This window comes from Carassius gibelio, chromosome B15 (assembly GCF_023724105.1).
Source record: "Carassius gibelio isolate Cgi1373 ecotype wild population from Czech Republic chromosome B15, carGib1.2-hapl.c, whole genome shotgun sequence".
In the NCBI taxonomy this organism is placed as follows: Eukaryota; Metazoa; Chordata; class Actinopteri; order Cypriniformes; family Cyprinidae; genus Carassius; species Carassius gibelio.
Genome location: NC_068410.1, coordinates 11,287,986 through 11,315,557, shown reverse-complemented (window position 1 = coordinate 11,315,557; position 27,572 = coordinate 11,287,986). Strand labels below are relative to the sequence as shown.

At 39.2% G+C, this 27,572-nt stretch overlaps 1 protein-coding gene across 4 annotated transcripts in view; it reads left to right on the top strand.

Moving 5' to 3' along the window:
* The window catches only part of bcas3 (BCAS3 microtubule associated cell migration factor), a 207,671-nt gene that overhangs the window by 173,337 nt on the left and 6,762 nt on the right, over nt 1-27,572 (top strand). For all 4 annotated transcript variants that reach the window (XM_052577234.1, XM_052577233.1, XM_052577237.1 and 1 more), the window contains one exon: nt 20,336-20,503. In XM_052577234.1, coding sequence (XP_052433194.1) covers nt 20,336-20,503 — 168 coding nt within the window. The remainder of the gene's footprint in view (nt 1-20,335; nt 20,504-27,572) is intronic.

Genomic DNA, 27,572 nt, shown 5'->3' with positions numbered 1-27,572 from the left:
GTAGTAAGTAGGTGTCACAGCTTTTCTGAATTCAGGGCAAAAAGGGCCAATACACAACGGCATGTAACAATCTGTATTTAATGTTTGTGGTTCATTCATTGTCTGACTCTCATAGTCTCTGTAAGCAAAATTATTTTGTGTTTGCTCTCATGTAGAGTGGTTCTGATTGTATTTGTGGGTTTATTAGATTATTATGTGGGCACATAGACTTTATATGTGGTCTCTGTTGTGTGTGTTAGTGTGGACGCGTGTGCCGCTGGCATAGTACGAGTGAGGTGGTCCAACAGGGTTTGGCGTTAATACTCTCCAGAAGTATCCAGTGTCCGGAGGCAGTGTTCAGTTGGGAGTGTATCAGTTTCCATATGACTCTGCCAGTGCTGATTCGTCTGTGGTTATTGGGCCGTACAGACAAGCTTTAACAACGGTGTCTAGTGCTGGAGCAGAGGGGAGAGGGTCCTGCCAGCCTCAACCCGAGAGTCCCTCAGCACTCTTTACAGTAATAAAACAGCACAATATCGGACATCCGACACCCCAGATCAAACCCCATTACATTAAGGAAATATTAGACTGGAGCGCCGGCCTGATGCATGCACACGTCAAGATGGCGGACAGGACAGGACTGGATGTCTGAGTCTGTGCTCTGAGAGGAAACAGACATGAATTAAAATATGTGTTTACCCCCCAACATTGTCAGCATGTTGGCAGGCTCTTCACAATACTGATGCCCTCTTTACATGGGCCGGAGCGTGTATTGATTGCACTGTATCACTTGCATCAAATGCTTCTTTTTCTCTATTTGTTGCAGTTTGATATTTAAGAAATTACAAGTGCAATACTAAAAATGAAAGTATGAAAATTAGAAAGTACTTGGAAAAATAGATATGCATCATGTCATTCCAAACCTGTATGATTTACTTTGCCTATGCAATGAAAGTCATTAGAGTTGTTGTGTTGTTTTACACCCCACTCACTTTCATTAAACAGTTGCAACATCTTCAGAATATTGTATTTTATGTTTCACAAAAGAAAAACAACAAATATAATTTGGTATAACATTAGGGTGAACTGAAATTTTCAGTGAACTGTCTCTTTAAATGAATTGTACCCGCAAAGTGCCATTTTTCTGTTTTGGTGCCTGTTTCAAAAATAATTCTGCTATTTTGGTAGATCTGCTCAAAGAATTGTGATAACACAATTTGCACGTAAAATAAGATTAATTATTTCAATTACTTACATTTACATTTATTACTTAACTGTGTAATTATTTTCACTGGATAAATAAACAGTGCTAAGTTTGTGAAAAAGGCGCAATGTACAACATATTACAGCATAATTACATAAAACAGAGGCTATTTAGCTCTTCTAATCACTTGTTTTCATGGTATATGACTAAAATGCAGGTTTGAAATATGTTACAGCTAATTTTTGCCCCATTCAATAGTTTTTCTTAGGAAATATGATATACCGTTGAATCTGAATGTAGAGTGAACTGAATTTTGGGTAATATTGCTTTATTACTCAATGCTGTATTACCACTGTATTTGCGTTCTTTATTACACAGGCATTTTTCCGTTAACTCCATCGACGAAACCCTTCAACACACTGATGCTCCTCAGCGCACGACCAGTATTTTAAGCTCTTCTGAGCTCGTAAACATGATTTTGGTCTTTTAATATTCTAGCGCTCACTGTAAAGCCAGATGAAATGGCGTCGCGCATTGCCTCCATGCCTCGTGAGGTTTGACTTATGCGATTAAGTACATTTGCAGATCAGGGGACTGGTTCAGGAGAGGCTGAAGTGGTCATTCTTGAGCAGCGAGAGTGAACGGAGGCTGATCTTCATTAGAGAGAGGCCTGATGGCTGTGGACCTCTGCAGCTCGGATGATTTAAGTGTCCTCTCTCCTCCTGGGTCACGGCGGGCCTTTGATGTTTCATTATGTACAGCGCTCCAGGAACAAAAACATGCAGGCCACATCAAACGGCCGTCCCGCCGAAGCGTCAGGAGAGGCCTCTACCCCCGCCCATTCGCTCTTAGCACTAGATTACTAAAATCAGCTCTGCCAAAGACGAAAGCCAAAACAACATCAACGCGCCCACAGCAGAAAAATTACACCAGTGTAAATCAAGGAAAGCCATCAGCTGGATGAGAAACAGATCTGCTCCAACTCCAACTAAAGCAGACGGCACCTGTGTCATTACAGTCCTCGAAGTTTAGCACGTCTGCTCTAGGAACTCGTTTGTTTGTTGAATAGCCTCCGTCTTTTGTTTGTTGGAGCTGACCGAAAACATGACAGACAGTGAGTGTGGAAAAAATATCACTTCTGGACCCTGCTGAGGGGCTGTTTTGGTCTCTCATGTCCTGATTTGATGTGTTCCAGCGAGGTTAAATGGGTTAAGAATCTTAACCGCACTAAAGCTCTTGGAACGGTTACTTATTAATCTCTTTCACTTCGAAGACATTACCACCAGGTTTAGCCGGATTTACCTCACCAGATAACATGGGCAGATTTGTCAAAACAGCTCAGCTGAGACTAGGAAGGGCGGCAGACGCAGAAACGAATCTCTTCACCCATCAGCGTTTGCTCACTTTCTCTGTCTTTTTGTTTCTTTTCTAACCTTGCTTTATGGTATGCATACAATCCTTCAAGTTTCTTGGTAATCCTGTGTTTTTTAGACTTTATCAGGTCATCTACGCATTGACCCAGATTTGTTTTTCCCCAAACACGCCTGGAGTATCTGCTTGAAATACTGATACGATTGTTAGGAATGTTGTCAGTGCAGTTCCATGTTCTCTACAGGCGAGTCTAATGGATGCTCTTTTGTTTATCAGAACCTCCTGAGTACCTTACTGGAACTCAGCTCCATCTTCATTTGATTAGTCATGTCTAGGTTTGTTAAACCACTCTACAACACTCCTGAGAATTATTATGTGCGAGTACACAGCATCTGTAGTCATTGCTGATGTAGAGTACCCTTCAAATTTAATTGCACTCATAGTTGGAATGTGTAAATTTTTTTTTTTTTTCATTTCTTCTTCTTTATTTCTATTTTATTTTTATGTATTTTTTTTTTTTTTGCCTAAATTTTTTTTTCCAAATTAATGGCACTAATATTGTTTTTATTTTATTTTTTCATTTTGAAATTCATAACTTTTTTTCCTACAACACTCCTGAAAATTATCTTTTTACACAGGGTCCTAATGGCACTCTGAAATATGAATGTTAGAATGGATTTTATTTAATTTCATTATTCTATTTTATTAGACCATATACTTTTTGTTGTTGTTGTTTAATTCATTATTTTTTCGGTTGTTTTTTCCCCCCTTCAGTTTATTGTTTCAGTGTATTTTTATTTTTTATTTTTTTGGTAATATTACAACAGTTTTGAGTATTATGATCCATGTTTAGTCACAAGATCAAAATTAATTCCTATAGATGTTAGTAATATGTTTTTTTTATTTTTTGCCCATATTAAGTCACAGGGCCAAAATTATTGTCACTCATAATATGGATTTTATTTTTATTTTATTTATTTTTATGCATGCTTTTTATATTATTTCTTGTAATTTTAAGTTTTCTGCTTATACATATTTGTTTTATAAATTAAAATTTCATACAAGTTTTCACACAGTTTGTAATTGTGTGTAATGCAGAACAATTTGCTTGAACTGGGAAAACGGAGACAGGAGCTTATTATGACGTGCGTAAAGCTCTTATGCATCTAATCCTGGCTGCTCGCGGGGTTTTATGTCAGTGCGCGGGTCACTGGTGTGAGGTGATCAGCGAGAGGTGATAAAATAGCCACGGTTTGGACATGTTAGGGTAATGGGAGGTTACCGCTGCATCTCACCTCAGCAGTGCTGCTGTTGCCGGGCTGTAAATGGGCGTGTCTGTGAAATGGTTTTTATTGTTGGTTAATCTGTGGACAGTGGCAGGCCCATTTCACACTGAATTCCACCCTGTGGGGCCGTGGCTAATTGGACAAATTTGCACAGCGGGGAAGGAGGCACAGAACGGCGGGAGGCTTGATATATGGGCACAGGGCTACAAAGCACAGTCGAAGCTAGCCAGTAACACACACACACACACACACACACTCCACCTTCCATCCATAGATAAACCACAAATTTGAGGGAGCTGTGTTCATTATGTCAGTAAAGCAAAATTCAGTTTAGATGAAAACAAAGTACTTATCAATCACCAGAACTGGATTTTAATATAAACGGCTCTTGACTTGCAGATCTCATTAGATAACTTATGAAATTTAGGAATATAAATATATATATAAATTTATTTAGTCATACTTATGGTCCGGTTTTAAAGCATATTCAAATTGACAAATAATTAAGAGAAACATGAAGTACTTGAAGATAAAACATTCATTTGAAAGTGAATTTGTATGTGTTTTAATTCTAAAATGATAATTATAAAGAGGAAATATTATACAATTCTAAAATAAATTTTACATTTATGATGGATATTTAAATAGAAAAGTAGATGTTTGCTGTGTGTAATTTAACAGTAATCGCAGTCTTTTTACTTTTTTATCTTTATTTGATTTTAGAATTTGGGTTCTTCCAACAGGAATGTGTCGTGTAAACTAAACTTATAATTCTATTTATCTATCTATCCATCTATCTATCTATCTATCTATCCATCTATCTATCCATCTGTCTGTCTGTCTGTCTATAAAGTTTTTTCAGCATAAATTACATTTCTAAGTCTAAGGGAAATTTAATTGTAAATTAAAGTAACTCTAAATTGAACACTAAGGGATATCCAAGTCAAAAGAGGTCTCTGTGATTACTTGCAGTGACCAGAAGCTTGTAGAAAAAGCCCACTCTTAAATCACAGCACAGACAGCCCTGGATTGTGAAGGCCCGGACGTAATAGTTTTTTCTACAACCTCAAACACAGAACTACACAGCTGTCTTAAAGGCACACATGACTTCTGTTTCCTTTTTAGCAGGACCGGAGTCCTGTTTAATGTTCCTTTATTCACCCAAGATCTTTTTCTGTTCTGTTTCTGTCATCTTTGAAGTTGTGAATGATGCTTTAATTAATAGTTTCTCAGCTTGCGGAAGGTCGGACGCCGGCACAAATGAAGAAATGGGAGTGCAGAATGCTTTCTGTGAAGGCTGTGAAACCGAGCCCGAGTTGAAGTGGGTGGTAATTTGCAGCGGTCGAGCACGTGTGAAGTCAGCCCTCTGGAATTAAGATGCAAGCCGTAGGCTCCGGCTCTAATCATGACTTGGCCACGCTCCCTTCATGTGTGTGTATGTGTGCAGGTCATGAGCAACAGTTTCATCAACGCCCTGGAAGTATAAATCTTGGGCCGGAACCGACCACAACACCAGCTGGGCTCCAGCTCTCGCTTGGTGAAAACGACATGTAGATGCTCTCAAATCCACGCAGCCATGCATCTTGACCCACATGTTGGGAGATTTCTACACCCAGACCACAGCTAATACAGAAAATGATAGGGGAAGGAGCGCGGGGAGGGCCGGCCCAAATCTGACAGTGATTTTCTCCGGCTCACTTGTTGTTGTTGTTGTTTTTCTGTCATGGCTGCAGTGCTGGCTTGGGGCTGGGCCCTGGGCTCTTTGATGTGTGAGTTGTTGGGGAAGACAGGCCGCAGAATATCAGCCTCCCTCCGCTGCGGCAGCCGTGCATCCGTCTGTTCTTTCTCACACAGGCCGCTCGCCTCCTCGCCTCACATTGCCTCGCTCGCCCATCTGGATTTAGTTACTTCATATTACTGTTCCAGCACTCTGCCTCATCCTTCTTTGTTTCTTTTTTTCTCTCTTTATATATCTATTATTGGCATTCTCCTTTCTCTTTCACGCTTCTTTCTATCAGTTTCTGTCACATTCATTGATTTTAGACTTCATTTAGCCTTTTTTCTCTATTTTTTAGTCATTGTTCATCAGGCTGTTTTAACTGGAATATGTTGTAAATCCTAAAGTTTTTAGCTTCTTGCTTTGCTTTATTTATTATTATCTATTAAAAAAACAAAGAAATGAGCAGGTAAATATCACAAAGAAATAATAGGTAATTTTTACCTCAAAATAATAATAATAATAATAATAGTAATAATATATGTTTGCAACAAGAAATTTATTCAAAACATAAAATTAAATAATCATGGCAAAATTTAAAGTGTAGTCATCCTTTTTTTTTTATTTTGCTAACAATTATTATTTCCCAAAATATAACAAAGAAATACATTGGTGAAAATAATTGAAAATCAAAGAAATGTAAAATTTAAATTAAACTTATAAAAATAAAAATAAAAATGACAACAAAAGTCTTACGTCAGAAAGTTTATATATATATATATATATATATATATATATATATAGATAGATAGATAGATAGATAGATAGATAGATATATATATATATATATATATATATATATATATATATATATATATATATATATATATATATAGATATATATATAGATATAGATATAGAAAGATAGATATATAGATAGATAGATATAGATTTAAAGGACAACTTTTTTGCAAAATCGACTTTTACATGGTGTTTGGATATAAATGTGTTGGCCACTGTAAATGAAATAAAAATCCACCCACTCCTCATTGGTTAATTCCCTTTAAACCAAATCAGTCATGTCGTTATAGTGTTTAATTGTATTTGTGTGCTTACATTCAGTATTTTAAGCTTGTGAGATTAGTTTGTGCCATTTGTAGCATGAGATTTGTTCAGTAGCACAGTCGCGTGACAGGTCTGCGAGGCGCGATCTCTTTAACGTTTCACTGTTTCTTCCCAATTTCAGTGCATTTGGCTTTGCATATGTACGGCTAAACACCGGTTCTCTCACTCTGTGCCATGTTATGTCTACTGGCTGTTTATTGCTGTAGACATGAAATGCAGAGAGATGTATAGGCAACACCCTATTCTAGGAATGGGGCAGGAATATGCAGCTCATTTGCATTTAAAGCCATACACGCCAAAACAGCTCTCTTTTTTTTGACACCTCAAAAATGCCATATTCTAGCTGTTATAATAAATGATCTGTTGGGTATTTTGGGCTGAAAATTCACAGACAAATTCTGGGGACACCCAAGACCAATATTACATCTTTTAATGCATGCCCTTTAAGAATTGTTTTTATTATAGAGTTTTTATTATAGTTTTTATAATAGTTTTTATTATTATTATTATTATAGTATGTTGTTACAGTATTCTTAATAGTCATAAAATTATGCAAAAATTTGTAATTGTAGTAAAATAGGCATAATTGTCATTAATGGGGAATTTTGTGACTTCCCTTGACATTTTTCATGAGAGTCGCTTAGTTTAGTAATGATTAGCATTACAGAGAATCAGCAGAGCCCATAAAGGATGTCAGCTCACATTGTGCCCATCTGTCCACCTTTGCATCTTTCCCCTTAAACACATCAGAGTCGCGTCTCCACACACTCATCAGTCTCCGTGTCTCGCTGTTTGTAGTGGTGTGGCGTTGAGACCGTGGTTAGGATGATATCAGGCTGATATAATGAGGCCGTTCCAGCTTCCCTCTCTGTTTCTCCCTCTTCCGCTCTCAGATGATGTGGTTGTGGTTTTTGCAAAGAGGTCGCTGCCTCAGACATTAGCTCAGAGCTCATTGTCCGTCACAGAGCCTGAGCAGATGCGGCGGCTTCCAGTTTTTCACCTCTTTCTCGGTTCTTCTCCCCAGGAAAGTTTACACAAGACAAACTGTTCCCGTTCTTTGCTCTGAATGTAACAATCTAGCTATTGCTTCACTTTTCCACACCCAAAACAGATGACCTTCATCCCAAAATGTTGAAAATCTGGCCCATGTGTTGATGGAGCACAGTGCTGCTGTATGTTCGTTCTCCTCTGCTGCCTGCAGTCTGGGTGGAGGAAATCCGACCGCCGCTTTGATCAGGGAAAAGCCTCGCTCTGCTGCGGGCTGCCTTGCGGTGGATCAGATCTAATTCTGACACTCTGTCCTAATTCTGGGTTCAGGGGCTGTGTTTGTATGGAGTGGAGTGTGTGTCTCTCTTGTGCTTTTGCTGGATCTTCAGTGAGTGAATCATCGCTCTCGTTTCAAGCTGTGGAGACAGAGGTTCCTGCCAATGAGGCATCCTTCATCCAGTGGTGTGAGCTGACCAGGCGATTTATGTTCTACCTCAGCAAAAAAAAACTGTTCCATTTGCATCTTATTCATTTCATATTGTTCCTAGCTTGTCTAGCGCTAATGCAGACCACATTTTACTCTGTTTACAAGTCTTACTAAGTTTTGAGAACATTGCGTTTTAATTTAGCTGACTTTGATGTAATGGCAGATAGATAGATAGATAGATAGATAGATAGATAGATAGATAGATAGATAGATAGATAGATAGATAGGAGCGTAAAAAATAAAAAACAGTTGTGATGGTGATGGAGAGAGAAATAAGAAAGTCACATTGCAAGATGTAAAATAAGCTCACAATTACCTTTTTGTATGTTTTTATTTTGTTTTATTATTTTTTTTAAGCCTGTTTCTGCCTTGTAGGAAAAGAAAAATGGAATTGTGGATCAAAAATAAGAAATAGTCACTTTTCAAGATATAAAATTATGGAATGTAAAATTTTGGAATTTAGTGACAGCTATGAGAAACAAACATACAATAGCATTTATATTATATTATATTATATTATATTATATTATATTATATTATATTATATTATATTATATTATATTATATTATATTATATTATATTATATTATATTATATTTATTTTTTACTTTAATGCAGAAACATTTTTTAGCAATTTTTATTTTATCTGATATTTACTGGTTCCTGGTTTGAGATTAGCTGGTTTAATGGTCTGGTGCAGAGCTGAGTTTTCTGTTTCTTTGACATTAGTGTAGTTTCTCTGTGCCTCCTCTCTGAGCAGAAGTTTGCAATGTCTGTAGGGACTTCTCCTGCCTGAGTGTTTTTGTCTTTCAACCTCATTAGCTCACTCAAGTATCAAAGTGAAAGTTTACTCAGTGACCGAGTCCCGTCTTGTCTCATTTTTGCAGAATGCCCAGCCGTGCTCGGCTCTTTTGGCTCCTGCAGCATCCTCAGCACCGCCGCTGCTTGGGCTGTTCTCAAATCAGATTAACCCGTCTCCATTTTCCATCCGGCACAAACACTTGTGTGCAGGAGCCTTGTTTCTGCACTCGGTCACCCCCTCAAAAAAATCAATGCGGTCTTTCATTTATTATTCTTCTCCATCTGGAACTGTTTTATCATTGATAGGTACATTGTATGCTTTAGTGAATATGCAGTTCTTCCAAAAATAATATTTGTTTATTTGTTTATGCACCTTTTGTGCTGAAAAGGCTGCCAGAAGTGGTGATAAATGGAGTATGAGAGTATCTTTGATCCAAATTAGATCTATGTGAAGTGTCACACATTAGTGCCAACAGATACGATTTAACAGAATCATTCATCTGAACTGATCATCCCACCATTGTTTGTTAAATTAAGCATCAGCCTGCAGGTGTTTTTGGGTAAAGGGTGTGTTTGACAGTAGGTGGGATGGTGTGACACTATGTTGGGGGGATCCGTGGACTGTAGGGGTCACTGAAAGAGACTGACCCTGCTCTGCAGACTCCTGTCCTCCTGTGTTTGGCTTGGCCTGGTCCAGGGCAGATCGATGGTCTGTAAAGTGGATTTGTTATTGCCTTGTTTGCTTTGGCAGGTCTTGAAAGCGTCCGGCTGATTACAGTCCCAGATGTCATTGCGCACATTACTGCTCGGCGTTGCTCCTTCTAAAGGCGGTTTCTTTTTTTCTTCTACTCAGGCTGCCTTGCTTCCGACATTTTATTTGCATTCATACATGTCTGTGCACACTTGGCTGCTTTCAGAATTTAACCATCCAGGTTATGTTTAAAATCTAATTTTAAGTTGCCTAGCATTGATTCTGCTGCTAGTCCTTGACCCTTCATAGCTCAGGGTGAGTTTCTCTATTGTTTGAGTATTTTCAGATTCAGATACATCATTTTAGATTATGTACTTTTTTAATTTAGTAATGGACTCTTAATACATTTCAGTCTTATATCTTTACGTCTTATTCTGGAGCTAAGACTGACAGGTTTATAGTTGACCACATGCAATGTCAAGCTAGCCATTTCTATAAACTCAGTTATAATCATTCATCCAAATTACTTATATGAATTATTTAAAATAATCACTAAATAAAAAAATTCAGTTTAATTGCGCTGACTTTTTTAGTCTATTTCATTAGATTAAGTTTTTAACGGTGATACATAATTAGTTTAAGTGACATTGCCAATGAAAAGATAAGTCAAGTTCCTCACTTTCTATGACTAGTTATAGTACAGAATACAGTCTGTTCAAAGCGTTAAAGCATCGCATAAATCGTTTTAGTTTGCGAAACTAAAAGTGTTGAGCGGATCTGATTTTATTTGCAGCAGAAATAGGTTTCTGTGAAATTCTTTACAGTGTTAGGTATCCTAAATAATAGTTGGTTTTTCAGATTACTGGTTTAAACCCCTTAGGAGACCTGGACTCCCAAATGAGGAGATTTGAGACAAGTCGGTGGAACGGGGTGATGTGTGCGTGATAAGCAGCTTTGAGTGCTGGAAGGAGAGAATGAGTGAAGTCCCAGGTGGACGGCTGGATTTGGCCACAATCATCATATCAGATGCTCCTCAGTGGCCTGCAGCACACAGTCCTAAACTCACTGACTGATGAGACGTCACTTCTCTCCTCGGTCTCTCCAATAAGATTACTTTCACTTAAGAGGGTTTAGACTTGACAGTGGAGAGGAAATATAACGAAGGCTGCATAGTCTGCGTAATAACTCGAAAACGCTCAGATTAAAGACACATTAGGCGATGATTTCTCATTATCAAATGGGATTGTGACAGATTGCACCATGTCGAAATGAAAATCCTCTCTGCCTACTCTCTTTGGTGCCAAAGTGGGCCGTGACCTCTGCCTGTACCCTGGGGACGGCAGGCTGGCTGTTTGGCAGTACGGATGGTGCTTGTCCTGCATGGCCCTGGAGTCTGGAGATCAGAGCTGTTATTACTGCGAGGAGGCTCTGCTTCACGCTGCCACATCAGAACACAGCGGTCCTGCGCACGGCTCCGCTAACCCTATAATTCAACTTTCGGCAAGATGCAGGAAGTGTTTGTAAGTGATTATAAGCAATATGTTTCCCTAAATCAGGCCTTTCATTAGCTCCACAGCTTGTTTTTTCAGCCTCATCTGCAACAAGTTTTTGTTTTATTGTAATGAAAACTAAGGGTGAAGTTTTGGCCCTTTTCTTTGAATAACAATGAGAAGAGGGTTTGTGTCACTCAGCCGTCCAATGAGAAGAAAGTGAGACTGCCTCCCTCACAGAAACTTGTAGACAGCTGTTTTTAAACTCGGACTCACACAGTGCTAAACTTGAAGTGAACTGTCCTTCACAACCACTGTTCGGTAATAAAGAAGGATGTTTAATGAGAAAATGTTTAAGATGGGACTTGATTTATTATATGGTTTTTTTCAGGGAATTGATTGGACTGTGAAAAGAGGTGTTACATGTCAAAACGAGTTCATATTTTCTGAAATGATAGCTGAATGGCTATTTGTAATATCACATTTCCTGACTTAATTTGGAATATCATCGTATTTTCTGACTAAATTTGAATTCTAAGTAAATTCGGAATTATAAATGGATAACCATTCTTATTATTGTATATATATAGAATTTAGTCAGAATTCGTATTTAGTCAGACAATATAATGAATGACATTTCAAATTTAGTCAGGAAATGTGAAATGAGATTTATTATTTTATGAACAACAACTATTTATTATTATTATAAGAAAAAGAAGAATACATGAAGAAATAAATGAACAAATATACATACTATTTTGTTTTGTGTACCATGTGGTGTATCGGTTGCTCTGAACAAGAGAAAATGCATTTAAATCTTTTATTATTATTATTTTATTATTCAGTGCTGTCAAACGTTTAATCGCAATTAATCGCATCTACAATATAAATTTTTGTTTACATAATAAATGTGTACTGTGTTTGTGTATATATATATATATATATATATATATATATATATATGTATGTATGTTAAGTATGTTAAGTGTATATATAAGCATATGCATGTATATATTTAAGAAAAAAGTTATATTTATATATTAAATATTTATATATTATATAAATTATATAAATATATGCATGTAAATACATACTTGTAAATATTTTCAGAATATATACTGTATGTGTGTGTGTATCTATATATACACAATAAACACACATATATTATGTAAATAAAAACTTTTATTTTTGATGTGATTTATCATTTGACAGCTCTATTATTATAATAATAATAAATGGTGATGATGATTAAATATACTTCAATTGTTTTGCTTATGTACCATGTGCTGTGTCAGGTTTGCTCTGACCAAGATAGGCTTTTCTATGATTTTGTTTATTTGTTTGTTTGTTTGTTTAATTGTAGTCAGAGTGTAAATTAATTGAAGGTTGTTTATTGTTGTACATTAATGCACATGTGTTTATTAGTTATTACATCATGGCTTATCAAATAATATTTAACAGCTAAGAGCTACAGTATCTGTTTTATAAATACAACATATACAGTTCTTCCCAATCATTATCTGATTCGACCTAGTAGTCCACTGCTGCTCTGTCATGGAAGAAGAGAATCCAGGGTCCACAGTCCTGGTGGCCAATCAAGTCATTGTTCCAGTCAGGTGTAACAGTGCTTCCAATCAATCAGATCACATTCTCCCATAGTGCAGCCTCTGTGGTGCACTTCACCAGTCTGATAGATAATGCCATCTGACAAGGCCAGGGCCCTGTGGACGTGTCTGTGCGATGGTGGAACTCTACGGCGCTAACCTCCCATCTCACAGCCAGCTGAGACCTCTGTCCTCTGCACGTCTTCACTCTCTCTCTCACTTTCTCTCCTTTTCTCTCGTCCCTGGTGGACATGAGACAAATTGTTGTCCATGCAATCCTAACTTAGTTAGCCGGACAAACGCAGGAATCACCGTCGCCATGTCTGTCTGAGCATCCCTCCTCGTTACAAATGAGATCACAAAGCCCCCTGAGTGCCCTGAGCGTGACTTTCCATTTCTGCTCGCTTGAGAATATCTAAACACACTGCTATTTAGTCATTGTGCATTAAGGCAACAGTAAACAGAACGCAGTGTGAGTTTGTGTTTGTACTGGGTCATTTCCTGACTGAAAGTGTGAACTATCAAGACGCTTGGAAATGCAAACACTGTAAATAAATGCTGAAAGAGACAGGGAGAGTGTCTACAATTTGTTGCATGAATTGGAATGCTGGGCAGTAAAATGTATTTGAATGCTTAAGTTTCACATAAAAATGTATACATTTCATTACATAGGCATAAACTGTAATAAAAATGCTGACCAATAGTGATAAACCAGTAGTTATTTTCATTTTATAGGCCTTAAATGACCAGTATGCTAAATAAATTTAAACTAAAAAAAACTAAAAATAAATCCTTTTATATGCTGCAAGTGAATTTAGGCATCACAAAGTGTAATAAATCCTGGTGTCATGCAGACGATTTATTTTTTTATGAGCACAAAGTCCTTTGTATTTATATCATGGATGTATTCCTGTAGTCAGACCAGATGTAACAGGAATGTTACATTTCAGATTTATTGCATGAACCTAATGCATACTGTATTTGTCCCTGTGTGCATCTTCATTGCTCTGAGGTATTAGAAGTATGTGTGTGTGAGACTGACAGAGAGAGTGAGTACAGGTGTGTGTTTGTGTTATGTGGGGATTAAGGCCATGTCCATCCGTCAACTGCGGGTTGGCAGTCTCAGGCGATGCGTGGGCTCGGGTTTCCGCCGGCAACAGCGGTCTGATGGATGGGGTCTGCTGGGATGGGCGGTATTGTGATTAATGTGGATACTCACCCCTAGCGCCAGATTTTACGCGTCTCTCATAGATCTGAGAAACATGTTCATGTCCACACACACGGTATGCTTTGATGACACCCTGTCTGTCTATCTGTCTCTCCATCTGTCTGTCAGTCTCTGTGTCTGTCTATCGTTTGTTCATTTGGTAGTTTATTAATTTGTGGTTTGATGGTTTGTTTGTTCGTTTAGTAATTTGTTCATTTATTCGTTTTTCGATAGTTTTTCTAATTCGTTTAGTAGTTGGTTCATGTGTGGTTCGATACTTTGTTTGTTCATTTATTAGTTTGTAGTTTGTTCATTTTGTTTAGTAGTTTGTGGTTTGATAGTTTTCTTGTTTGTTCTTAGTAGTTAGTTCATTTGTGGTTCGACAGTTTGTTCATTCGTTTAGTAGTTTGTTCATTTGCTAATTTTTCATTTGTTGTTCTAGTTATTTTGTTCATTGGTTCGTTTGATGTTTGTTTGTTTGTTTGATTTATAAATCTTCAAACAAAAAGGCTTCTTAAACATTTTTCAAAATGTTTAAACAAACCTTTGTCAATCCTTTGACTTCACAAGCTTTTTTATTCTACTTAGAAATTTCTTATATGAATTAATTTTAATTTCAGTTCATTTTAATTGTATTTCCTTACGTTCAAATTGCTATTCTGCTTTTATTTACATTTAAATTACATTAAGTAAAATTTAAAAGATTCTTAGTTTAATTTTGAATAGTGCACAAAATTATTTTATTTTCTAGAAGTCTTTGTTTTATTATCAGTTGAGTTGGAACGTTTAATTTTACAAGTCTGATCACAGCCCAAGTGACATTTTTGACAAATATTGCAATTTGCCACCTGTAATTACCGTGAACTTCAGCCAGGCTGAATTTATTAACAAATACAGCTTAAATATAAGTAACTGTCTGTTGTTGTTTTTAATAAGATTTGATAGTATTTTAAGTGCTGATTGTTGAGTCAAGCCCCGGCGTCATGTTTTGTTCATGGATCGGTGCGGCCCTGTAGAGTTTGGCTCTGACGAGCTTGGGAGGGGCTCGATATGTTCCAGCCTGTCAGAGAAATGAATGCACTCAAGTAGCTGTGAAACACATTAGCTTCTCAGCATAAACAAGACGTCTGCCTCATTAAGTTACAGCGTAATACAATACTCTTCCATATCAATTAGGCGTCCCTGCCACTTTGGCTGGTGGAAAACGGCTTCTCGCTCGTTCGCTCTCCATCATTAGGCCGCTTTCTGTTTACACCGACTCCATCAGCTTCATTTATTAGAAAAGCCTCGGGACACACCTAAGACGCGAACACTGTTTAACTCAGTAGCATATATTACGCTAATGTGCTGAACTCCGGCATGAGTGGTGAAAGACTCGACTGATCAACACTCGGATGTGTGTATGTAGTGTGTTTGCGTGCATATGTGTGTGAACCCTGCTGAACAGGGCCATTGGAGTACGCTCTCTCGCCCGAGCTGTCAGAGAGCGGGGCAGTTTGTCAGCAAACACACCCTGCAGGGTCTGCTCTGCGTCAAGCGTATCATTCTCTTTTAATCATTGCCGGGACCGCGGCGCTCTTTATTATTAACGCGGTCCCGTGGCCCTCCGATTCGAAGTGAAGGAATGGGAAAGGAAAAACACACAGCAGTGTTGTCCCAAGTGAGGTCGCACTCATTTCTGCCCTCGTTTATTTCCCGGACATTGAGCGAGAACCGCAGAGGCTGCAGCAGCCACGCTGTTCGCTAATGCTGATGTTTGATGTTGAGTTATGGGGTTCTGAGGGCTTCTGCGAGCAAATACTGAGAAGAGTGGCTTGAACTTGGAAATGGAGGTGGATGGGACGAGTTCAGCAGCCCCACTCCTGCATGGAATTGCTCTTAGGGAGGGGAAAGGGAGAAGCTGATCCTGTATAAACCAGTGGGTTTTAATACTGATGATGCCCTCACCAATCACAACATCACCCCTGTTGCTTTAATCATCAATGAAATGGGTTTCTTCTGACATTAGCAAGATACACATAGCACCTGTGCACTCAGTATCAGATGGGGGCTTGTGAAAGCTCCTGTATGTTTTTACCATTTGACATGGACGCACATGGACATGAACATTCATTTTGTATATAAAACTTTACACAAACTTTGATTTTGATTTCTAGTGCTGCATTTCAGGCCACCTTTACATCTTAGCATTCTACTAAAGTAAGCATGTTTTTTTTTTAACCAGAATGATTTACATTGACTCCAACTCTTCCATCAAAGTGACATATGATTATTAGCAGTGTGAAACTTAATTGCATATAATGCACATATCTGTAATCTAATAATAAAATCACATTTGCATTGATATCTTCAATAAATGTGGTCATAAACTATTTCAAACCATCTAAAAATGTGTTTTCAGTAATGCGCTTCCCTATCCTATCACCTAAAACGCATGTTAATGCCAGATGTAGTGGATGAATTTTTGGCTTTCCTGTTTGTGCCTCATCTCCATCCCATCTCTCAGTGGAATGAATAAGTGTTTTGAAACCATATATAATTAAAGAAGGAGAATACAAAGGGCAGAGCATGTGAATACATAAAAACACAGGCTTGTCTTAATCTGTTAAAGGTGTTCGGGAGCCCAGGCAGGACTTTCTAATCCAGATAAGCTCAATGGGTGCATTATGATCCAGTGCTATGATTGTTTCACAACCCTTTTGTGGAGACACCAGGTCATCATAACTCTTAGCGGCATTATCATGGATTTAACCCTGATTTTTGATCCTCCTCCTGCAGGAAGAGCCGTTTCACACCCATGGAGTGAATAAAGGTGTTTTTATGAATAGGAGACAGAATGTCTCTGAATACACTTTCGCACTGACAATTTAAGGAATCGCAGCCAGCGCCACACACGAAGCATTGCTCTCTTGGCTATTAAAGGTTTAAGGCTAATTGCCAGACGGCGCTCTGTTTTTCTAAGTTTGCCGACCTGGCTTTTGAGCGGGGCAGAGAGTGGCGTGGCTGAGTGAGCCGGAATCCATTGTGTGAACGAGAGTGTAAAAGCCCAGTGAGGGTATTGATGGGATTACTCAAAGTCTCACAGCTAAAGAGCGAGAGTGAAAAGAGAGAGTGAGGGAGTAAATGATTTAAAAGGCAGTGTAATGTAATGAGGATGGGGGCCTTGGAGGTGAGGGAAAAGACTTCCTTATGGCCATCTATCTGACTGCTAATCCTCAGAGCTTACATCTACATTAACACTCACACATCGCCGCTAACAACTTCTGGCAGCTTTTGGGTCCGTATCGCTCTAGCCGTGGTGTGCTCGTCTGCAGCGCTGTCAGACTGGCTTTTAGGAGCCGTTGATGCTGTGTGTGTCTGTATACCGGCGGCACTTTAAAGTGGTCTCTGATTAAGAGCCAGTGAAAGCAGGGTACATCGAGGAGCTGGAGGGCACGGAAATAAAGCCGGCCTGAGTGCCCAGTGTCGCTCTTATCTAGAGAGTGGGACGGCTTGATCTCTTCAAAGAGGACACTCACTCGAGCAAGGCCATAATCAACTGATAATAAAGTTTACTTGACTAACTAAAGGACTCAATTGAATTCTGGCCATATTATTAGCAGCTAGTCATAGTACTAATATATATATATATATATATATATATATATATATATATATATATATATATATATATATATATATATATATATATGTTTTGCTTTTTTTTTAGTCAGCTTTCATTTAACTTGGAATTAGTTTTTGTTTATTTGCATTTATTTTATTTATTTTTTTATTATTTTTTTTATTCAGTCAGCTTGTAATTGGTGCATATTGTGTTGATCATGTGGGCACTTCCCTGTCCTCCGTCTACCCTCTTCTAAATAAAAGTGGCAGAAGGCCAGAAAATGGTGGAGGTCTTCTCAGCAGATGCCTTCTTGGACAAATGGCAGCCTGTGATTTACACACTGTCCATTTTCCACGAGAAGCCTGTTTGTTTTTAGATAGAAGTGAGCAACATTACACAAGTCTAACACACTTTCCTAGGGATAATTGCTTGTTAGCTCAATTTCACTTATGGCCCCTTAATAAAACCTAATTGAATTAGCCCCACCTTTGCTGTTCTTCTAGGTGTTTACGCTTCTCTGGTACCCCTTGTAGCCCAGAAACGGGATAATGTGTGTCCCCAGCATGCCTCAGTAAACCTGCCGTAACCCGAGGCTGTCAAGGTGCATGTTCTTTGAACTATATAAAGAAAATCTCAAAAATGAGATAAGTAGCCCTGCGTTTGCCAACATCTTAGAGATGACTAACCCACATGGGTTTTATGATGATAAATGTTTTTTTTTTCTCCGGCCTGTTAAATGTTAACATCACATCCTCATACCTCAGTGGTTCAGACAGGATTTCCAAGTGAAGAATCAAACGCAACACGCAAGGATCCACGTGGATCCGCTCAGGCCTTTCGTCTCACCCAGAACCTGCGGCAGGCGTTTTATTATTGAATTGGTGAGGCTGAGCTCTCTGACGGGTGTGAATAATGCGGAATGTGGGCTGTGGCGGCTGTCAGCCTGTCTGATGAAGAGATCTTCCCTATTGGTGGGGATGAACTTCTGACCCCACATCTTCTGTGCCATTCTCCTTCAGCTGTTGGGCTGCTTTAAAATAATGCTCACAGACATACAGCCTCCTAAACTTGTTTCAAACTTTCAGGAGTTTGATGATACAAAAGAAAGCACTTTGCACTGGTCAGGTGCTTGTCTGTCTTCTGAACAGGTTGCTCACCATTAAGCTGAGCAATCAAAGTTTAGGAAAATTATATTTATTTATTATAATTTTTATCCAGCACAGGTTTTAATCAATAAAATTGATTTTAAATAACAGGAGAGACATTTGTAATGTTTTTAGAATCCTAAAAAGAAACATGATTTTAACAAAACATTAAGCAGCACAATGATTTAAAACCATAATCAGAAGAAATTTGCACCAAATCAGGATCATGTGACACTGAAGACTGGAGTAATGGCTGCTGAAAATTTGGCTTTGCCATCACAGGAATAAATGACATTTTAAAATATATTGCAAGTAAAAAAGTTATTTTAAATAATACTTTACAATATTACTGTTATTATTGTATTTAAAACAAATAAATGAAGCCTGGGTGAAAAAAAACAACAACAACACTTACTGGCCACAAACTTTTGAATGGGCAGCGTATATATCAGCTACATTATATAGAGATTATCATCAGTATTATTACTTAAAAAATACTAAAATTCCATATGTATATATAATTATGTACTGATCCAATTCCTTTTGTTGGTGATTTTAATTCAAATTCTTTTGTTCAAATGCATTTTTATTTTATTTTAATTTATTAAAATTTTTTGGTATTTTGAAATATCAAATTCCCATTAGACCAAAGTGCTGTTCAGTATGTGCTTTAGTATCTTTAGTATTTTAGAGCTGTTGATTGTGGGCAGCAGGCACGGTGGCCACTCCCACTCTGCCTGCAGGAAGTTGCTTTGATGGCCGGCCTGTTGACTTGGGCGATTTCAGTGCTTTGAGGAGTCAATGGCAGACACAGGACAAACAGCTTTTTATGAAGTGGTATGAAGTTATCTGCTGTCTGTGAGTCTGGCCGGGCTGGTGTTTTACAGCAGATAACAGCAGGCCTCTTGCCTCCCTATCAGCGCTGCTCCACCGGCCGCCCGCGCATTAGCGCCTGTCAGAGGCCTCGAGTGTGGCTGAAGGTTTGCAGGGGAGGCCAGACAAAGCCAGATAGCCGTTGGCCTGCAGATCAAAGGGTCTCCCTACAGGCCATTCAGATAAAGCAGCTGTATTTCATGCAGCAGGTATCTATAACAGAAAGACGCCACTGTCTGAAATGCAGCATCACGGGAGACAGACAAACTGCGCTACCTTAACACCCCCCTCCTTATGCAATATCTCTTTTATTGGCCTAGGCGCTTATTGCTGGAAAAAATGAGCCCAGTGTTTTTGTTTGAAGTCATATTGGCCCACAGTGGTGTTTTTCAGGGGTCAGTCATTTCCTCTTTGCTATCCCAGTCAGAGGAAGGCTGGGGGGGTCGGATGTGTGCCAGATAAAACACAGATAGCTGTTTATGACCTCCGAGTTACACCAGCGTAGTTATGGACACTTTTTCAGGTTCATTATGTGTTATGACTTCAATGAGACTTACAGAACTGAAACATTTTCAAGTTGGTTACTTGTGTGTTTATTTTGGTGTGATCATCAATTTTATAAAAATTGATAAGCAACAATACATAAAGAACAGACAAAATTGCAATTTGCAGTGATAATATGTACTCGTTATGAGCTTTAATGCATTGCGAATCAAAATCGTGGTTTGAACTGTTGTTCTTCTCTCTGTTTTTTGCTCTGGCAGGCATGTTTGACCGCAGCGTCACCCTGCTGGAGGTGTGTGGCAGCTGGCCTGAGAGTTTCGGACTGCGTCACATGTCCTCTGTGGAAGCCACTGAAGAGGGCCTGAAGGAGAGGCTTGCAGACGCAATGTCAGAGTCGCCCAGCAGAGACATTGTGGGCTCTGGGACAGGTGAGCGCAAACCCTGTCATTTATGGTATTATGCACATCTTATAGGCACTGGATGTCAGATAACATACCATTAATAAATGCAACAGTTAATGTCACAGTTTTAAAAGGGATGGTTCTCACAAAAATCTTTTTTGTTTTTCAAAATTTTTATGACTTTCTTAAAAAGTAAAAAAGTTTCAAATCTTTTAGTCCATATAATGAAAGTCATTGGGCCCCACTGAATTTCTTTGTATGGACATTTTATGTGATGTTCAAAAGTAGAATATGTATTGATAACTCTGTATACTAAGATAAAAAGGTATAACACTGTCACTGGGATGTTTCCCTTTCATAAAGTACTAACATGCACTTTAGCTGCTGCTACGTATTTTTAAAGTACTAATATGTAGCATGTAAGGTACGAAGTACATATGAGGTACTTACCTTTTAGCTTTTGTACCTTAGGGTACCACCCATTGCCAGCTTTGTACCTTTTTTTCTTGAAGTGTATAGAAAAAAAAAATATATATATATAATTTCTTTTTTTTTTTTGTTAAAGACCTACAAAAAGAACTTCAGTCATGTTTTTTTCTTCTCATTAGTAGCTCATTAAGCTCGAAAGCAAACAAAGTCCCTCAGAAGTTAATATGGTAAACCCTGTTTTGTTCAATTGTTCTTGCGTACTCCTCCAGTGACTTGAGGAATCAGTTATGTCTCCTCAATTCTGTTTGAATTACACAGAGATTAGAATATGTCCTGGCGTATATACGTGATTTCTCGGACAGATCTTGGAAAAGACACATTTCAGAGGTTTTACAATAACAAATTAGGTCATTCGCATTGAGGCGGCCGAGCGACGCGCAATGAGGGGGGAAATTGCCACTCTTGACAATCCAAATATTTAACTCAGTTAGGAAGCTGCTGCTCTCCGGCCCTCCCCCTCATCTGAACAAGACTTTCTTTGATATCTGGAGAAGATGGAGGTTGGATCCTAGACGCCGCTGCTTGGAGCAGCGAGGTCACAAGGCCCTAATGCATTTAGCATCGACTGGCCCTCTCTCGTAGCGCGTCTATTAGGCACTAATTTGATTTGTACCTATTCATTTGCAGTCCCTGCAGCAGCACCGAGTTGGCCCTCTCCATAATTGGTTCTGTCTCTATTTTTGCATCATTAGATTAAGCCCGACTCCCGGACACTTGTAGTCTGCGCTTGTCCATCCATTTATACAGCCTAATGTAACACAAAATTCATTACTGATCACATTACTCTCAACTTTTGGCCCCATGGGCTGGCGGATGAATGTAACGTTAAGCATCTCCTGAAGCAGGAAACCCAGAGTACGGACGAAAAATGGATTGCGGCGAGAGGCTCTAAATAAACAGCATGGTGGCTGGGGACAGGGTGCTGGAGCCTCTGATGAGCGCTAACCATCCGTTATGTCAGTCTGTGTCTTTTTCACCCAGACGTCCGGCTGCAGTTAGGAATCGGTGCCAGACTTTAAGAGTTCCCATTTGGGTCTTTGTTGAAGGTACCGAATAATGTGGCAGTAAGTGCTGAGAGTAACGGGCGAATATTGGTAATTACCCTATAGTCATCCAGAGTAGCCTCTTCATTTGTTGCCATGGGTCGTGTCTGGGATGTGTCTAGACGGTAACTGGTGTTCTGTGAAAAATCTTGCAGGATTCATGTGCGACAAAATACAGTGTGTTTGTATGTTGCAGCAACTCGCCAATTATGGTCGACAGGATGTACGAGAATGCAATGAATTTGTTGATTTCCATGAAGATTGCACATCAAAAGAAAAGCAGAGAATGTGTCAAAGTGATGATCTGACATGTGACCAAAAGTAAAAAAAAAAAAAAAAAATCAATTTTGAAATTTCATGACCACTGCCTGAAGTCTCTTATGCTTACCAGAGCATTATTAGTTAGATAAAAATATAGTAAAAGCATAAATCACAAAAACTTGAACTATTGCAATTTCACTTTATTTGTTTACATATATTTTAAAATATGGCGGTAAAATCTGAATTTTCAGAAGCAATTTCTCCTTCATTAAATGTCACACAAATCATTTGAATATGCCGATAAAATTTTTGTGTAACCCATGATTCAAGGATTACAATTAATTAAAATGAATACATAAATACTTTACTGATCTCAAACCTTTGAACAGTAATGTGTCTGGATGGATGGATGGATGGATGGATAGATAGATAGTAGTGTAAATAACATTTATTTTCCCACAATAACTCTTTTGGTCTCTAAATGGGCCCCAAATTCAACCTCTTTTATAGTGTGTCATAAGTGCCATAATTTTATTCTTAGACTTTCACAGATTGAGGATTGCCATCTAGACATGACTGTACAATACAGCTGGTGTGGGATTTGTCTGATCGGTTGTAAAGCAGGGTGGGATTGTGTCCTTGAGCTGTTGGTGAGCCAGTGCATCTGCATATGTAATATCTGAACAGCTTTCTTTGTAGCTGTGGGACGCCCCGTTTAATAAGACAGGTTCAGCCGGGAGCCTCTTTGAAGGGTCGAAAGCAGATGGTTCAACACTTAGCATCTCCTCACGCACAGGCGCTTCTTCAGAAGAGGGTTGTAGCATCAGGGGACGTCTCAGACTCTTCTTCTACTTTATCAGCCGCTAACTACTTCTCCATGTTTCATTCCATCTATCCCCTTCCTCCACTCCATAGATTTTGCATTCTTGCAAAGTTTAACAACAATGAAATTGGAAAACTGAGAACTGGGAATTTCTTTCTCATGCAGGTAATAGAGAGCGAACGCAAGACTCCCAGTTTACCGTCACGCAAGGAATGTAAGAGAAAACTCTTGAAATGCAGTCATCTTAAAATTAGATTTTGGCCGGCGGCATAATGTTGCAAATTGGATTTTTGTCATTGGTGCTAACCTAACATAAATTCCATTTAAGCAGGGGGAAGAGGACAGGGCTCAACCCTGTCAAGCGCGGCGTCCCTCCCCACACCACCGCTGCCAGTGTTTACTGAGGTTACACACAGGGATTATGTCTCTGTCATTCTTCATTACTCCAGCCGCCCCAAAAAACACATTTATATCTATTTCCCCGTTAAGCCTACAGTACTGAGTGCACACTCTCAAATCCCCATCCCCCTTCAGCCTTACAGAGCTCCCAGAAAGACACGACTCTTAAAAATTTGATAATGCTAATACACTATCTGTCTTTAAACAAAATGCTGCAGCGAATATTTTTCTCACGTTTATTTCATTTTAGTGAATCGGTTCATTTGGTTCACAGTCCAAACGGTTTCAAAATCAAATAATGCAATTGTCCTACTTATGATACCCAGTGTTTTCTAGTAGTGGTGTTGTAATGACTTGTGAAAATGAATATAGCAATGCTAAAATGTTGTTAATGTTTCTTCGTTGATATAAAGATTTGAATGCATGCTTGTATGTTTTGTGTGGGTGATTAGCACAGTATTGTGATTATGGAAAGGTTTTACAGAAATTGTGTGTCAAAGTTGAAAGGCCCCTCCTTTGTTGTCCACTGAACCAAATATATGTGTTCTTTTAAAATTATTAAGGCCGATGGGTTTTTGTGCACTTGAAGGAGAGCCCACACTGTCAGAGTGGGACATGCCACAATAGCTTCATTGTGAAGAGGATGTTAGCGACAGCTCTCAAGCACCCTCTCTTTCTTTCTTCCTCTTCATCCTTGAGTATTCAGTTCGACCCTCAGGGCAGAGCTTCACTTTGACAGCAACACACATACATACACTCTCTAAAACACACATACACAACACCTTTATATATACACACGTCAGTGTTGTTAGCTTTTTAGTCATAATTTATAGTGTTGCGAACTGCTTATTCAGCTTGACTGTAGTTGAACTACTTTAATTTATGAATATCTAGTTGCTTGTTAAACTACAGTTTTGACGTAGGTTCCCAACACTGAAACATTCACATGGCTGGCCCTTAAACGGTCATGCATGGCAGCTGGTAAAAGAAAGAACACATGTACATGAGCATAGTTTTCCCGACATAAATGGACACTTGCATGCTGTGACCACCACTGAGCTGACTGAACTGTGACCGGCTGAACTTACGATGATTAGAGCTTTTGTCACGAAACTAAGAACAATGCGCTTACATCCTCCAGTAACACTCGTCTGCACATACTTCGCCAATGGCTAGACACTCCAGGGCGCCAAAAATCTGTCTTCCTCTCGATTGGCTGTTAGCACTCATGAAAGAAGCAGGATGTTTGTTTTCCAACCTCTCCAAAGCCATCAAAACATTCATCACTCGATATTTTAGCCTTTGCACACTAGTTTTCAAAGTTTCAGAGTTAATTGTAAGACCAGGAATTGGTTATTGGGTCTCATGGAATCTGCGTGCAGAACTCCACAGAAAGTTCCTCGGGTTTCCATAGAATTAGAATGACGTCATTCTGAAAAGTCCCCGAGTGCTCGTGTGTTTGTTTATTTAATATTTTTGCAAATTTGATGATGCTTTCATCTATAAATAACCATGTTATATTCTCAGCTTTAAACTTTTTACTGTTTTAATTTATTCTTTCATTTTCCTTCCCAAATAAGCACAGAAATGTGAACGTCTTGCTGCAGACTGACATCACTGATAGTTTGAACTTTAAGTAGATTTACAGTAAATGTCTGTGGTAATGCTTACTCAGACGGAGCCTCACCATCTACTATTTATTTCATGCATGCTAACAAAAAAAAATTGAGGTTTGATTGAGAATTGGGCATGAAAATGTATCAAACAAGCCTTAAGTTGGTAATGTGCAGCAGCTAATTACTGGCATGGCAGATTATTCCAGAGCACAATAGGGTAGATCCTGTTCTGGGTGTACTGAAAACCCTCTATTGTTTGCTTACCTGGTTAATGACAGTAATTTTCCCTGTTTGAATTGGACAAACTCACAAGTATTATTTCGCCAAATCGCAAGCTATTATCAGAAAGAGCGTTCCGTGTCTTAATGTCACGGCTCATTTTAATGTGGTGCGATAGTCATCACTAAAGCAACAAGACACAGCTGAAAGCACAGCAGCCCAGTCACTCGCCACGCAAAGGACTTAGCTTGTGCTAATCAATCATCTGCCACCTATACGAGGCACACGGACGATGGATTGCATAAACAAACCCGGCTCTAATCTAGGTCTGCTCAATCTCCTGCCAAACCCAAGTTCCTCAGTGAAAGTGTGCTGGACCATGAAGTTGTGCTGCAAGTTTATAGTGTTTAGCTGCTCTATAATGCCTGGTGCATCTGAGTTTGGTAAGTGTAAATACCTCCATATGTCATTTCAATCTTCCTTCTCCTGAAACTGCCCCTCTGTAAACTGCATTTCTTCCAGCACGCAGTGACCCTGCATTTGTGGGCTACAACACAGGCGTGATCATAGAGATATTAGGTCCGTTTCTGTATGCCGTGTTGATCTGACCTATGTGGAGCTGTTGCTGAGGATAGGGCCTGCAGCTCTCAGTGAGTTTACTGGGCCATTGACCCTGATGTTGAGCTCAGCTGTAGCTGACATCATTACTTACATTGTCTGAGCTCAGGAACACAAAAACAAATCTCTGTGGTTCGTCATACTGTGAGGATATCATTCTTCTGCTAGCCGACAAACTAGTTGCTAAAACAGTAAAGAAAAGGACGGAAGCTGGGATTGAGGGTAGAAACCGAAGCTTGCAGTAAATGGGCTTTTTGTGGGATTTTTTGAGACTGCACTTAACAGCTCGCTCAAGGGAGCGACAGTCAGAAAATAGCGTCTCGGAAAGAAAGAAGGGGAAAAGAAAGTGAGACAGCTGAGGGGGCGGAAGGGGCACTTTTAAAAGATGTTCCAGGATGTCTAGACATGGTGTTGGTGAAACATGACGAAAGCGGCAGGCATTTGAGAGCGCTGCAAATGGAAGCAAGAGGCAGGTGTCAGTGAGACATGCTACGTGTCTCAGCCGTGATTCCACAACCGATCCGGACTCATAGGGCATTTACTGTGTTTAGCCTCTCCAGAGTATAAGGAAGAGTTCATTATTCAATACCTCACTTACTTAGCTCTTTCCTACTTCTCCAAACTCTTCCTCCCTCTCCTTTCACATCTACACATGTGCATGCTGTATATATATCAGTAAAAGAGGTTGCATGAATTAGAGATAGAGGACATAATGGAGGGTTTCTTGAAGGTGCAGCTGAGAGGCGTTACAGCGCCAGCGGTCCGCACCGATATAAGATCACTGACCTGACTGCAGCACTTTCCAGGAAAGTGAAAAGAGGAGAGAGGATGTGAAGCGAGCGAGGAAGAGAGAGTGTGAGTGTCGCTGCCTGCGCCGCTGCCTCTCTTTCACACACACACGGTTCTCTAATGGCCTCACACTTAGGGAAAGCACTCACACACACTTCTCCCGGAGCTGTGAATAAACATTTTCTCTCTTTCTTCCTCTAGAGGCGTTCCGACACTTTCAGGTGATTGTGCGCTCAAAGAGGACAACATCATTTAGTGCTATTATTTAATCGCTTAGTGATGATCGGACTAATGCAAATCAAAATGGCAATTATGCAAAGCAGAAAGCCCATTGCTGTTTATTTTCTAATGTGTTTGTGGCTGGTAAAGTCCGGTTTGGTATTGGTGAGCACATGCGAGTTTGAGCTTCGGGGTGAGTGAGTGAGCAATGGTGCTTTTCAGTGAAAGACCAGCTGAGTGCAGGATTCCTCCTTGGGCTACAGGGCTTTAATGAAACTCACTCCATCAGCAAGACTGTGTGTGTGTGTGTGTGTACATCTTAGGATGCTTGGCATGGCGTACAGCTCCGTGGCCGTCACATTGACCATGCCCATCAATCAAAGAGACATAAAGCGGTATGGACAGCAATTAAATCAGCTAATTGAATCAAAACTCAAATGAAGCCACCAGCCTGAGTGGTTTGTAATTGTAAATGGCATGAGCCTTCCATCCCACTGGCTTAAATTTGAGACCTGCGCCTTGAGCAACTATTTAACCAATTACTCTGCAAGCAGTAATAGACCTTCTTAATGCCGGCAGAATCGGAGTGATTTTGTTTGACTTGGGTTTTTATTCTGAGG